The sequence below is a fragment of the Lacerta agilis genome, chromosome 16, assembly GCF_009819535.1.
Source record: "Lacerta agilis isolate rLacAgi1 chromosome 16, rLacAgi1.pri, whole genome shotgun sequence".
In the NCBI taxonomy this organism is placed as follows: Eukaryota; Metazoa; Chordata; class Lepidosauria; order Squamata; family Lacertidae; genus Lacerta; species Lacerta agilis.
In genome coordinates, this window is record NC_046327.1 from 40,376,513 (window position 1) to 40,390,698 (window position 14,186).

The 14,186-nt window shown below is 44.9% G+C and overlaps 1 protein-coding gene across 2 annotated transcripts; it reads right to left on the reverse strand.

Annotated features, from left to right (window-relative positions):
• Nucleotides 1–4,055: 4,055 nt before the first annotated feature.
• LOC117061187 (lysozyme C, milk isozyme-like) lies at nucleotides 4,056–13,716 on the reverse strand. Of its 2 annotated transcripts, none has more exons than XM_033173874.1 (4): nucleotides 13,631–13,716; nucleotides 8,499–8,654; nucleotides 6,950–7,043; nucleotides 4,056–4,229 (listed from the first exon to the last, which is right to left on the reverse strand). In XM_033173874.1, exons 1-4 carry the CDS (start codon nucleotides 13,659–13,661, stop codon nucleotides 4,085–4,087), a joined length of 426 nt encoding a protein of 141 aa, XP_033029765.1. In that variant the 5' UTR covers nucleotides 13,662–13,716; the 3' UTR covers nucleotides 4,056–4,084. The 2 variants fall into 2 exon arrangements, with proteins under 2 accessions (XP_033029765.1, XP_033029764.1); XM_033173873.1 differs by lacking the exon at nucleotides 13,631–13,716 and adding an exon at nucleotides 9,369–9,491.
• Nucleotides 13,717–14,186: the final 470 nt, after the last annotated feature.

Below are 14,186 nucleotides of genomic sequence, written 5' to 3' on the forward strand. Positions count from 1 at the left end.
ATTCCAATCTTGGTTACAGGGGCACCCCCCGGGGGCAGAGTGCCACTCTGTAGCGTGCATGCATCGTGCATCATGCCATCACGATGCATACACGCTACGGAGTGCAGTCCGTCCAGGCTGCCGCTCGCAAGGCTGCCGGGCGTGAACAGCCACCACATGGATGGGCTGCCTTCTGCTCGTGCCCGGCAGCCCAGATGGACTGTGCAAGTGCAGCACCCCGCACGGACTGCGCATGTGCACACTAGCGTAGTCTGTCCGGGCTGCCACTCGCAAGGCTGCCAGGCGCAAGCAGCAGCACGGATGGGGTGCTGGGCGGAGTTGCAGGGGGTGGTACTGAGTGTCACCACCCTCCTGGGTGGCACCTGGATCAGCCTGCCCCCAACGCCCCCTTGCTCCGCCCCTGTGTACAGCTTATGTCAACTTATGTTCTAGTTTATGAGCTGTATCTTTGTGATTTACGTATTAGCTGCCCTTCTGTCCCACTGGGGGATGGCATCTTGCAAAATCAGCAGTTTCTTAAAGCAACAGGTTACCATAACTTCTCTATTAGAAGCATATTCAAGGATTTATAGGGGTTCACATTATCACATTCATTATGGCCACATTCCCCACTTTCAAGCTAAAAGGTGTGAGCTTTCTCGCACTGATCAGCTTGACACTTATGTAACTCATTCAGCTTGACCCTCAGGTAACTCATTAGCCCTCCCATTCTCTGAGACCTCAGACTGAGTGGGTCAGCTCCTGCCTCTTCCTCATTCTCTGAGAGGCTGTCTCTTAACTCTTTCCCGCCTGTTTGTGCTTCCGGTAAGCTTCGACTGTGTTCTAGCCTGTGTTCTAGCCTGTGTTATCACCTGACATTCCAAGGGGCAGGAGAGTTGGCACTAGCCGGTGCTCATCTTGCATGGTAGTGAACCCTCTCTGTTCCTGGCTGCTTTCTTCAGTTGACTGCAACCCTTCCCTGGGAGCTGGCTCATTCATGACAATGTGATAAAATGTACTATGACGGAGGCCAAAGCGCGCAGAAATGCCATTTACATTCCCGCCACAGTGGTACCTATTTATTTACCATCTGTTTCTTTACATTTCCAGCATTTATCACTTTTAGATCTAAACATCTTGGTGCCAGGAGCCACCTGTGGATCATTATAAAATAATTCTTCTTTAAGGCATAGCTAGCCATGAATTTCAGATTTGTTTCATAGATGATTTCACTAATTCAAGCTATATTTTATACATTTCAGAGAGATTTTTAACCTTAGATCTTAATATCTCATTTTTGAATTGTGATTGTTGGTGTGTAAATCCCAGTTTTTTGTCTGCCTTAAACTTGGAATTAATTTGATGATAGTTTAGCCAATCTGACACATATTCTTTAATTTGTTCATTTTTTGTTCTCCCTCTGAGAAGTCAAACGGATCTTTGTAGGTACCCCATATTGATTTTTCCCCTTATCTCTGCTTCTATTGGGGATAACCACCTTGGTGTTTTGTTTTCCATTTTTTATACTTTCCCCAAATTCTAATTAAACTTTTCCTGCTAACATGATTAGAAAAACCTTTATGTATTTTGGCTTTCCCATACCAAAATACCATGCCAACAATATTTAACACCATGCCCCTCCAGATGCACCAATAGTGGTTTAGTCATGCTGGCCACATGACCCAGAAAGCAGAGGAACACTGCCTGAAAGTGGAGATGAGCGCTGCACCCCATTGTCACCTTTCACTGGACTTAACTATCCAGGGGTCCTATAGCTTTACTTTTTACCTGTTGTGCAGCTTGCCTTCACCTTTGCCCTCCCCCACCATGACTTTGTGATGTAATGCACTACCAATCCTCCTAAGGGTTGCACGACAATATTCTTTCATTTTTATTATACTGAGAGTTGTAAACACACACAAATACTCAAATATATGCTTACTTACAGCTCCCCCACCAAGAGAAGTATCTTAAGAACTCTGGGGTTGCAGCACTCATCTCGCTTTACTGGCCGAGGGAGCTGGCGTACAGCTTCTGGGTCATGTGGCCAGCATGACTAAGCTGCTTCTGGCGAACCAGAGCAGTGCACGGGAACACTGTTTACCTTCTCACCGGAGCGGTATCTATTTATCTACTTGCACTTTGACATGCTTTCGAACTGGACTTCCGGCGAGGGCGCCATTGCCAGCGGTCGAGGGTTGCTTCGGCAGCGAGGCGACCCTGGCTTTCCCGGGGGTTAGGAGCTCCGCTAACGTGCAGCGGGCTCTGTCAAGCAGAGCGTCCCGCTGTGTGGGCTCTCCAGCTGGCCCCTTTGCGCAGACCCTTTCTCTTGTAAAAGGGGCGCAGGAGTGAAAGGGCAACGGCGCGGGGCTGTGGAGGCTATGCCCCAACCGGGAAAGCTAAGTGGCAGCTGCCGCTGGCGAGGAGCGCATCGTTCTTACCTGAATTGAAGCAAAAAGGAAAAAAAAGAAACCCCGTAAGCTGTAAGTACGGAGTTTAATTGGACCCTAAATCTTTTTAAATTGGCTTAAAAGGAAGTCCGTTCCTCTCCCTGCCGAATCAAGAAGTAACAATGTTTCTTGCTGTTGCTGCATTTGGCTGTTACAATTTGAGTATTGCTGACAAGTACGATCTGTCAAAACCCCTGTTAGGGGAGGACTGAGACTTTTAAAGCATTTCTTCTTAAAGTTGGTGGAATATAATTTTTACACCCTGACCAGGGGAAAAATGGCGGCTGAAATTTGAGCTTAAAGATGGAAAAGTACTAAACTTTGTTATTCCCTGCCTGCTTCTGCCATTTTTGGTTTCGCTTTTAAAATGACTTTAGATCCGGGAATGACCCAAGGACAAAGGATAATTCTTTTGAAACTAGAACTCTTGAATCGAAAATTAGAACGGCTGAATCGGGATGTCGGCGAAAAGTTTTTTGGAATTAAGACTTCTGAGAACTTTGCTAATGAACCTGAGGAGAACCTTGCTCTGTCAGGAATGCTTTGATGGTGTTTCCTGCTTGGCAGGGGGTTGGACTGGATGGCCCTTGTGGTCTCTTCCAACTCTAGGATTCTATGATTCTATGACAGAAGTGGCATTTGTGATAATGCAAAGGCTAGTTTCACAGGTCTACTTGTGCTGAAGAGATCTGATGTAATCTAAACATAGTTGTACCTAGAAGCCATTCGGTGGGCGGAAGGTGGTGAAACAAATGTACTTTGCCTTGTGAAGGTTGGCATATGGGGATTCTCCTCGACCTGACTTCGAACACTGATATCTAGATGATGGTCATGTCCAAAAGTGCCTTGGATGTCCCTTCTAGGTAGAGCTAGCCATGGTGATACACTTTAATGCTCAATGTTTTATGTTTTTAGATACACTGGGAAAGCCAGCCAGATGGACAGGGTATAAATAACAAAATGATGATGATGATGATGATGATGATTTTATTACACCATGATCTTTGAAACTTGTCCAGAAACTCCAGTTAATTTTCATTACAGTATCTTCATGGATTTGTCATCTGTTTTCATGCAGGGGTGGGGAACCTATGGCCCTCCAGATGTTGTGGGACTGCAAACAGCCCCAGCAATCATGGCCAGTCATCAGGGATGATGAGAGCTATAGCCCCCCAAACATCTAGAGAACCATAGATCCCTCGTCCCTGTTCTACTTGATGCAGGGAAAATTATAAGCACACAATATAGCAGGTGGATTCTGAGCAAATCTGTGAGGGGAATAATGGCTGTGATCTTAGCAACAAAATATTGGAAACAAAATGATTGTTACATGACATGTTTATGAATAAAGAATTGTAGCATAAAAATACAAGAAGTGACAATGAATCAACAGTTATCAGTCTGGATAGCTCAGCTGGTTAGAATATGGTGCTGATAATGCAAAGGTTGTTTGAACCCCATATGGGACAGCTGCATATTCCTGCATTGCAGGGAGTTGGACTAGATGATCCTCAGGGTCACGTTCAATTCTATGAATGTTTCAGTGTCTATTAAAGACCTAACATTTTACAATTGGTCTACTGTAATCATAAACTGTAACTGATTTTTTAAAAAAACAACAACAACAACAACATGAAAACAAGAAGTATTGACCATCATTTATGAACCTTTATGTGTAATGGGTTCTCTTTCTTTTTCTTCAGCAGTTGTTGGAACCATTCACTCATTGGGAAAAACATTACACACCGTAAAGCAATTATGGTGATTGCTTCCACACCACAGTGCTTCTCATAGAGTGGCCTAAAAGGGGAAGGGGTGTGTGGAGAGAAAGAGTTGGTGAGCAACACATCAAGATTCTTTTTGTGCACATATACACTCTCAAAAGGGACGTGGGTGGCACTGTGGGTTAAACCACAGAGCCTAGGGCTTTACAATCAGAAGGTCGGCAGTTTGAATCCCTGCGACGGGGTGAGCTCCTGTTGCTCGGTCCCTGCTCCTGCCAACCTAGCAGTTCGAAAGCACGTTACGTCACAATGTGATGTCATGACACTGGGCACCCATAACCTGAGGCCCAAGTCAGCTCCCCTGCTGTTAATGGCTAGTTGACTATTATAAACATTTGATTGACTGAAGTAAGTGACATGAAGATTACAGGTTGTTAATAATAATAATAATAATAATAATAATAATACCCTGCCCATCTGGCTGGGTTTCCCCAGCCACTCTGGGTGGCTTCCAGAAAAATACCAAAAATGTCAAAAATTAAAAACTTTCTGATGCAGATGTGTTCTAAAATTGTGTAGTTTTTTTATCTCCTTGACATCTGATGGGAGGGCGTTCCACTGGGTGGGTGCCACTACCGAGAAGGCCCTCTGCCTGGTTCCCTGTAACTTTGCTTCTCGCATGGTGGGAACAGCCAAAAGACCCTCGGAGGAGGACCTAGGTGTCCCGGCTGAGCAATGGGGGTGGAGATGCACCTTCAGGGATACTGGGCTGAAGACATTTAGAGCTTTAAAGGTCAGCACCAACACTTTGAATTGTTCTTGGAAACGTAATGGGAGCCAGCAAAGATCCTTTAGGACTGGTGCTATATGGTCACAGTGGTCACTCCCGGTCACCAGTCTAGTTGCCTCATTTGGATTACTTGTAGTTTCCAAGTCCCCTTCCAAGGTAACCCCACAGAGAGCGCATTGCAGTAGTGCAAGCAGGAGATAACCAGAACATGCACCACTCTGTCAAGACAGGGCACAAGCAGGTAGCGTCTCAGCTGGCATATCAGATGGAGTTGGTAGACAGCTGCCCTGGACACAAAATTGACCTGCGCCACCATGGACAGCTGTGAGTCCAAAATGACTCCCTGGCTGCGCACCTGGTCCTTCAGGGGCACAGTTACTCCATTCAGGATCGGGGAGTCCTCCACACCTGCCCCTCCAAACCAGTACCTCAATCCTCCTCCAGACACAGGACATTCACTGCCTTCCCTGGTTCTGATTTACCAAACTGGGTTTCATCTGCATACTGCATACTTCATACTGCATACAGCCCAACCCCCCTGATGATCTCTCCCAGTTTATCTGAGATAGCGATGAACATAACTTTCTTGAACCAAATTAAAAAATTGTCCAGTGGCAAACAGGACAAACCCTACGCCAAAGGATAAATGGACATAAATCTGATATCAGGAATCACAAGACAGAGAAACCAGCACTTCAGTTTCCCAGGACATTCTATACAAGATCTCAAAGTAGCTGTTTTACTACAAAGGAATTTCAGAAATAGACTGGAAAGAGAAGTTGCTGAATTGCAACTAATTACCAAACTTAAAACCATGGAGAGACCTGGTCTGAACATTGGGTTCTTATCTCATTATACATGACAAAGCTATCTTTAGCCATCTCACCCCTTGCTTTTTCCTGTAAGACCAATTGCAGTTGTTAACAGTCATCAACAGGTTTTCCTTTTTTTTTAAATAAGAATTTATTGGTTTTTCAATCATCAACAGGTTTTCCACACCTATCAGCCAGTCACCCATTCCCGCCCCCCTTCTGAGTAATACCCCTCCCCACTCTCTCACTATATATAAGGGTCTGGTGACTTCTGTCTCAGTGTATCTGAAGAAGTGTGCATGCACACGAAAGCTCATACCAAGAACAAACTTAGTTGATCTCTACGGTGCTACTGGAAGCATATTTTTTTTAATTTTTTATTATAGAATCTTAGCACTGTAGAATTGGAAGGGACCCCAAGCCAGAACCTCATTGCAGAGCTCAGCTAAAGCCCACTAGAGGTTGATGCAGAAAGCCCCCATTGTGAGGAGGCCCTTTACTCATGAGGAGTCCACCACAGCATCTGAGCACTTCTCCTGACTAAGATAGTCTCAGCCTGCCTCTTGAACCACCATTGCTCCCAGAGGCTCAGGGATTGTTCTGTTTCCATTCCAGAGACCAGGGTCATGAGGCAAAGTGAGGAGATCACCTCAGGCAGCAGGATCCACAAGGGCAGCAGATCCCAAGGTAAATCTTTATTTCCCCCTTGTTCTTGATGTAGATCTTCACTTACCACTTCTTCCGTGCCAGGGAGGGGAGCACCAATTTGTGCCAATATGTATTGGGCTGGCCCTGACAGAGCAACCTCTCTGCAACTAGGAACCATTGCCAGTCTCTTCCAAGAGTCCTGACACCTCCTCAACTGTTGCTTTAGGCTGCTCCTGAGTGCTTCCAGTTTCTGAGAGCTTGAGAGCATCTTTGGCCACATCCTCCTTGGAAGAGGAGTCATCAAACGTGGGCATGACAACCAACCCCACTCTTTTTTTGGTACTCACCCTGGTCGTGGCTCAGCCTGCTTCAGCTCAGTTGGTGAAACCTTGGCTGAGGTGTCTGAATTGATTACTTACAGCAATGTATCTCTAGCTGAGCTGGGATGTGGGACTTCAGACAGCATGACTTCAGGTACTTTTTAGCTCCTTGGTTTTTTATTTTTAAAACATTCTTACATGCAGGGAGGCTTATGCAATTACTCACCATTCAGAGAACTGCTTTGAACTGATTATCTCCTTGTCTCCAATAACTTTCTTCACACACTCAGTGTCATCTTTAATATCCTCATCTAGGAACTCTGTGGAGGATGTTAATAAAAGCAAGTCAAGGAAGAACAAATCCTGGTCCAGGTAGACTTCCTGTCGATCCAAGAATTGCATCTTTGATTCTGGAGGCCGTGTCCATGTGGAATGTGAGCTTTTACGTAATTTAGAATTAAATGGAATTAATTTGGAATCAACTGGTATTTGTATAATTTGTATAATTGGATTAATATAGGAAAACTAATAAAATAATATATGAAAGAATAAGGAGGAGTCTGAAAGCCTTCCACACAAAGAGAGGGGAAGGAAGGAAGGAAGGATCATGGGGAACTGGTTGTCCAAGGAATTTGAGCTAGAGCTCCATTAAGCTCTGCCCTCCAATGAAAACAGGAGTGCCTTATTACGATCACTGAGGAAGTACAATGAGACTTTTCACACCTGGGATTAGAGGGGAACAACTTGATGGATGTAGGATGGAGTTCAACAAAGTTTTACTCATAGTAGACCTACTAGAATTAATGGACCTAACTTAGTCATATTAATGAGGTGGTTGGAGGATGGATGGTGGTTAATGGATTGAGGCTGAATCCTGAGAAGACAGAAGTACTGTTTTGGGGGGATAAGACCCTACCTGCCCGCAGACTGTCTTACCAGAGTGGTCCATGCTCTGGTTATCTCCCACTTGGATTTCTACAAAGCGCTCTATGTTTGAAGGTGACTTGGAAACTAAAACTAATCCAACATTTGGAAGCTAAAGGATCTTCACATTTCAGAGCACAATTTAAAGTGCTGGTACTGAACTTTAAAGCCCTGAACAGTGTTGGCCCTGTATACCAGAAGGAGCGTCTCCACGCCCATCGTTCAGCCCAGACATGGAAGTCCAGCTCTGAGGTGGTTCCCTCACTGTGGGAAGTGATAGTTACAGGTAGGTAGCAGTGCTGGTCTGCCATAGTCAAAACAAAACAAAAAATAAAAAAATAAAAAAAATCCTTCCAGTAGCACATTAGAGACCAACTAAGTTTGTGATTCGTATGAGCTTTCGTATGCATGCACACTACCAATAACAAACTTAGTTGGTCTCTAAGGTGCTACTGGATAATATTTTTTGTTTTGTTTTGTTTCGACTATGGCAGACCAACACAGCTACCTACCTGTAACTGGGCTATAAATATTATTAAAATAGTATTAGTAAAGCTAATGAGTCCCACCAGCACAACTGGTTCCCCCCTGTTTGGTCCCAATTGGCTTGAAGAGTTCAGGAGAAACCCCAGGACAATGCATGAGGTTAGGAGAAGGGGAATCATCCCCTCCGGCAAGCTGAAATGCATGCACTGGTGGAACAATTGCCATAGCACTATGTTAAATTCCTCCCATAGGGTCCATTCTGGTTACATTCCCACTAGCTTTAAGCCTTTAACACTTATTAATAATAAGGAATAACCTGGTGATCTTGAGTCACACATGGCAAAGGGTTATAAGGAGTCACTTACTATCACAGGCAATGCTGCATTTGTTCTTTGAGGCTTGCTTCCCATTACTGCACCATTTAGCACCATTCAGTCGGAATAATCCATAGTATGGATGGTCGCCTTCACTTGTAAAGTAGTTGGTAGTCAAGTTACTTGCAAATGTAGCCAAACAAACAACTGGTTATAGAAGCATAGTATAAAAATCAGAAACGTGGAATATATTTTGAATAATAAAACCAGCCCCAAAACATTGATATTGGATGGGAATTTAAAAATAACTCCAATTTCAGCTCCAGATTCAGTTTAAAAGCTTTAAAATAATTGATATTAACAATTCTGCCTTTACATATGTGATTCATTCAATCTTTCTTGTTGTAACATTATAAAATAGCAAGTAGTATATATCATTTTATTCTATTTGGTTTATATTCTGCCTTTCAAAGGGTTCACAGGGTGACTGTAAGCATTTCTAACAATTTCTAAAACCTTTCAAATGTTGTGATGCCTCCTTTTACCTTTCACAATTCACAGTTTTGAGAGCTAGCGATTCAAGATTCTGCATTTCCTATTGTAACCTTGTAAAATAATAGGGAGTACACACCACAACATTTCTAACGGCTTTTAAGACTTTGCTACAATATTCTAAATTTCTTTCTCTTTGTTCTTGCAAGTTCTATAGGTTATTAGTTTCCATTTTCCATTTTCACCACACTATTTGAAAAAGGAGTGTGTTAGTAAGGATAATTACTTTTAAAGAACAACAAAATTGCATGAATTGACACACTCTTTCTTCAGAAAAGAGAAACGGGAGGAAATTGAAACCACATACTGCAAAATCCATCTAAGTTAATCATACCAGTAGGGTGGAAGTTGTACACCCCATGAACTCACATTGATGTAAGCCAGTCCATGTATAGGAGTCCATTCCATAACTTCTCAGTAGATAAAACAGTTCACAGGGATCAAACACTTTGGTCTCATGACCTACAATGAGCAGGTAGAATACGGAAAGGAAAAAGGAATAAGCCCTCATTGCTGCTGGTCTTTGCAGAACAGTGTGTCCTCCAGAGACCAGGTTTTATAGTCCCTGGCTGTAGGCTGTCCATTCCATCTGCAAGTGGTCTTCTTCTTGTGCCATCTCATTGGAACATCAAAATCTGCCTTATATGGAGTTAGGTGCATGGGCCCATCCAGCTCAGTACTGCTTACAGTGACTGGCAGTGGCTCTCCAGGGTTGCAGACAGGGGTCTCTCCCATCCTGGAGATGCTGGGGATTGGATCTGGGCCCTTCTGGGCAGATGCCCTGATGCTGAGCTATGGCCCATTCTTATAGGGCAGCTAATGGCTGTAGCAACAGCCTAGCTTTTCCCACATTACATTCTAAAAACTGTCAAAGGAAGCTGGGTTTACAGCTGCCATTAGATGCATGCCTACATGAGGTGGCCTCACAATACTCATGCAACTGGTCCTACAGGTCTGGGAAATCTGGGAGCCTCGTTTCAAAATAGCTGTACATGGGCATTCAATGCATATGTACTATTGTGTGTGATAGTGAGTGGCAAGCAGGCATGATGTATTTTCTGAGGGACACCATAGGGCAAGCCTGGTGTTCATTTCAGCAACGGCAGTATGCCTTTTGGCATCAACAAAGGGTCTCTCAACTCAAAGCATTTAATCTTCAACCTTCTGCTCGATGTCACTCATAGGAGCCACCTCCTAGGGGCTGGGGTTATATGGCCTCCCCATAAAAAGAATCTGGATGGCCCAGCCATCCCCCAAGTTGATAGGCATTGCCATTCAAATGGTGTGCATGCACCACACCATGTGATTCATTATGTGGGGCAGGGCTTACTCCCCCCCCCATTATTTTATTTAAGTTGGTACCCCTGGTGCCACTCAAATATAGTATTTTTACATATTTACTTCTGTATTTTGAAAATATTTGTATCCTGCTTTCTGCTTAGCAAGCTTTGAAAGCAGTTTGCAGACTTCCAGGTGGTCACTGCCTGCCAAGCAATGCATCTTTCCCACTCCGCTGTCAGGAGGTATGCGTTCACCAGCAGGGCTAGAAGGAGGAGCTAAGGCTAAGCGAAACCCCGAAGCCTTGGAAGGAGGTTCTGAGGCAATATAGCATTGCTGCAGCACGGAAAAGAGGACCCCCATACTTTAAGCTCCCGAAAGCTGAGAGAGAAGGGGGAGAACTTCTTCAGCTCTAGTTCCAGCTGACAAGAAGCCTGAGCCCATGGGCTGAAGCAAACCTAAATGATTAGCCTATTCTATTTATTGAACTAGCCAATTAATGATTAAAGCACTAATTGACTAAGGGAATTACAAAGCATTTGAAGTTCAAGGGCTATTCGCAACTGACCAAGATTTGCTTATAAGGATCGGTTTGAAAAAAGACGTCTATCTTAGCCATTTTTTCTTGCTGGAGTTATGAACAAAAAAAAACCAACCTGTGTCTTTATTATTGTGGCAACGGAAAGTGATCAAATAAAATAAGAAGCTATGAAGAAGAAATAAAAGGAGACCCTTCCTAAGTAGAGAAAATATAAAGAGGCTCTCAAGATCTTTCAGTACAAAATCAACTATTGTTTATGAGCCATTTTTCAACTGTCTGCTTACTCTGGCAAAGGGACTCCCAGAGAGCAGTGGTGATAGAGAGGAGACTGGCTACAAAGTTATAAAACTGTTACAGTGGGACTTTCGGTTGATCGTGCCTCCATTTCAGATGAAAGACAGATCGGAAGAAACCTCAGCGCTTTGAAGGTTGGGAGAACTGCAAAAGTGCTGTGGACCCCCTTAAAAAACTCAGATTGGGCGTTCTGACTACTTGGTGATCCGGCGGGTGCCCAGAGCGACTCCCCCCTCCCTGGTAAAGCTCTTTAAAGAGCCCCGAGAACGAGGGGGCTGGAGACGTGGGCGCAAAGCTTCATGTCCAGGGGATGCTAGCAATCAATTCTCATAAAATAACAGAAAAGCCTCTTTGAGATTGTGAGTACTTATGATTTGGATCTAATTCATAGCTGCCAAGTATTGGCCGGGATTCCCCCGTTTTTAAATGGGTTTCCCACTGCTGTCCCGGATGACTCAAAAACCCGTATATTCCCGGGTTGTGTGAGAAAGTGGATGAAAGTGAGAAAGTGGATGAAAGTGGATGAAAGTGAGAAAGTGGATGGGGTGCCCAGTCTCAAATCTACCATTCTTGGGCAAGGTGATTGAGCGGGTGGTTGCGGAACAACTCCAGGCACGCCTGGAGGATGCGGACCATTTGGATCCCTTCCAATCGGGATTCAGGCCTCATCATGGGACTGAAACTGCCTTGGTCGCGCTGGTCGATGATCGCCGGCGGGCTAGGGACAAAGGTGAGAGCTGTTCTGCTGGATCTCTCAGCGGCCTTAACATCCTTCTGGACCGGCTAGAGGGGTTGGGAGCTGGGGGCACTGTTATACAGTGGTTCCGCTCCTTCCTCCTGGGCCGTGTTCAGAAAGTGGTGATGGGGGATCACCCCTGGGCTCTCACTTGTGGGGTGCCTCAGGGTTCCGTCCTCTCCCCCATGCTTTTTAATATCTATATGAAGCCGCTGGGAGAGATCATCAGGGGGTTTGGGCTGGGTGTTCATCAGTATGCGGATGATACCCAGCTCTACCTCTCTTTCAAATCAGAACCAGTAAAGGCGGTGAAGGTCCTGTGTGAGTGCCTGGAGGCGGTTGGAGGATGGATGGCGGTTAACGGATTGAGGTTGAATCCTGACAAAACAGAAGTAGTGTTTTTGGGGGATAGGGGGCGGGTGGGTGTGGGGGACTCCCTGGTCCTGAATGGGGTAACTGTGCCCCTGAAGGACCAGGTGCGCAGCCTGGGAGTCATTTTGGACATCCATGGAGGCACAGGTTAATTCTGTGTCCAGGGCGGCTGTCTACCAGCTCCATCTGGTACGCAGGCTGAGACCCTACCTGCCCGCAGACTGTCTCGCCAGAGTGGTACATGCTCTGGTTATCTCCCGCTTGGACTACTGCAATGCGCTCTATGTGGGGCTACCTTTGAAGGTGACCCGGAAACTGCAATTAATCCAGAATGCGGCAGCTAGACTGGTGACTGGGAGTGGCCGCTGGGACCACATAACACTGAGAGATCTACATTGGCTCCCAGTACGTTTCCGAGCACAATTCAAAGTGTTGGTGCTGACCTTTAAAGCCCTAAACGGCCTCGGTCTCCACCCCCATCATTCTGCCCGGACACTGAGATCCAGTGCCGAGGGCCTTCTGTCGGTTCCCTCACTGCAAGAAGCAAAACTACAGGCAGCGGGCCTTCTCGGTAGTGGCGCCTGCCCTGTGGAATGCCCTCCCACCAGAAGTCAAGGGAATAAACAACTACCTGACATTCAGAAAAAAAACCTGAAGGCAGCCCTGTTTAGGGAAGTTTTTAAACTGTGATATTTTAAATGTATTTTAATGTTTGATGGAAGCCGCCCAGAGTGGCTGGGGAGACCCAGCCAGATGGACGGGGTACAAATAATAAATTATTATTATTATGATTATTATTGTTATCATAACCGATGGGTCAGTTGAGGTGCAGTCATTTGTGTATAGAGAAAAAAGCAGTGGGGAAAGCACACACCCCTGGGGAGCACCTGTACTGATGGTATTAATTGCTTGATATAATTTTCCCCAGCTTCACCTGCTGCCTCCTGTCCGTTAGAAAGCTGTATATCCATTGGCAATTAGGAGCAGGCACATTAAGCTGAAGTCCACAAACAAAACTCACACGTAGGCCCTCGGGGAATCCAGGTGTTGCAGGATGTAATGCAATGCCATGTTGATATCAAATTCAAACCCTTCTAGTAGTAGTAATTGAATTCTGATTTGAGCCACACTTATTTTAGGCAGCAGTGTAGTGCCAAATTTAGAAGTGCAGGGTCTCTTCTTGATAGTCCCAGCAATGTGCCCTCACAGCCACTCCCCTTCTAAGTGAAATATACTCAGAGAACATAAGATTATACAATCTTCCAGGATGGTACATAATCTTATACATAATAATAAAGAGTACAATGTGATGATCAATGCATATAACCATGTGTTGCCTTTCAGCTGCTATTTTCTGTGCACGTGCAAATGATCTGGAGTACTCTACTATCTTCTTTCTAAGTGACTTAAGTTTTGTTTTCTTCAAAGAGCCATTGTACATAACATATGTTGGACACCCTTCTGTTGAAATGGAAGCATCTTGTGGTTTCAGTGTTCCCAAATGCTTAGCTCCTCCTCCTTCCTTCCCAGAGTAACCCTAGGAGCCAATCCTCGGTGACTGACTCACTTTCTTTCACTCTGATTGGCTCCAACCAGCACAAAGGGTGAGAAGACTTCTTTCTCTGTGGCTACAAAGCTTTCCTCTCATGCTGAACACAAGGACCTTGCTGGATCCCTGTTGCTGAAATAGAAATGAGACTTTGACCCCCTGTAACCCCAGGGGCTCTGCTCTTAGGTGTCTCGTCGTGACTGAGAACTGCATGAATGAAGCAAGACCACCTTAAACAGGCACCAGCATACACAACCCTAATTGGATGAACTATTGAATGTAATCTTTGCCTGTTTCATTCCTTCTTAGGCATGGAGGCAAAGTTACCCCACCTAGGATGCTGCAGCTGCCAATTGTGAGGAAAAAAATACAAGTAGCTGGGTGGAATTTATTTTGATTAATCTTATTCACAAAGCG

What these genes read in the sequence shown, in the direction of transcription:
- LOC117061187 (XM_033173873.1), bottom strand. Translation starts at nt 9,402, where the DNA reads ATGGACTCCTATACATGGACTGGCTTACATCAAT. An exon ending in ATGGACTGGCTTACATCAAT is followed by an intron (nt 8,655 to 9,368) that starts GTGAGTTCATGG and finishes TTCTATAACCAG; the next exon opens with TTGTTTGTTTGGCTACATTT. An exon ending in ATGCAGCATTGCCTGTGATA is followed by an intron (nt 7,044 to 8,498) that starts GTAAGTGACTCC and finishes CATCCTCCACAG; the next exon opens with AGTTCCTAGATGAGGATATT.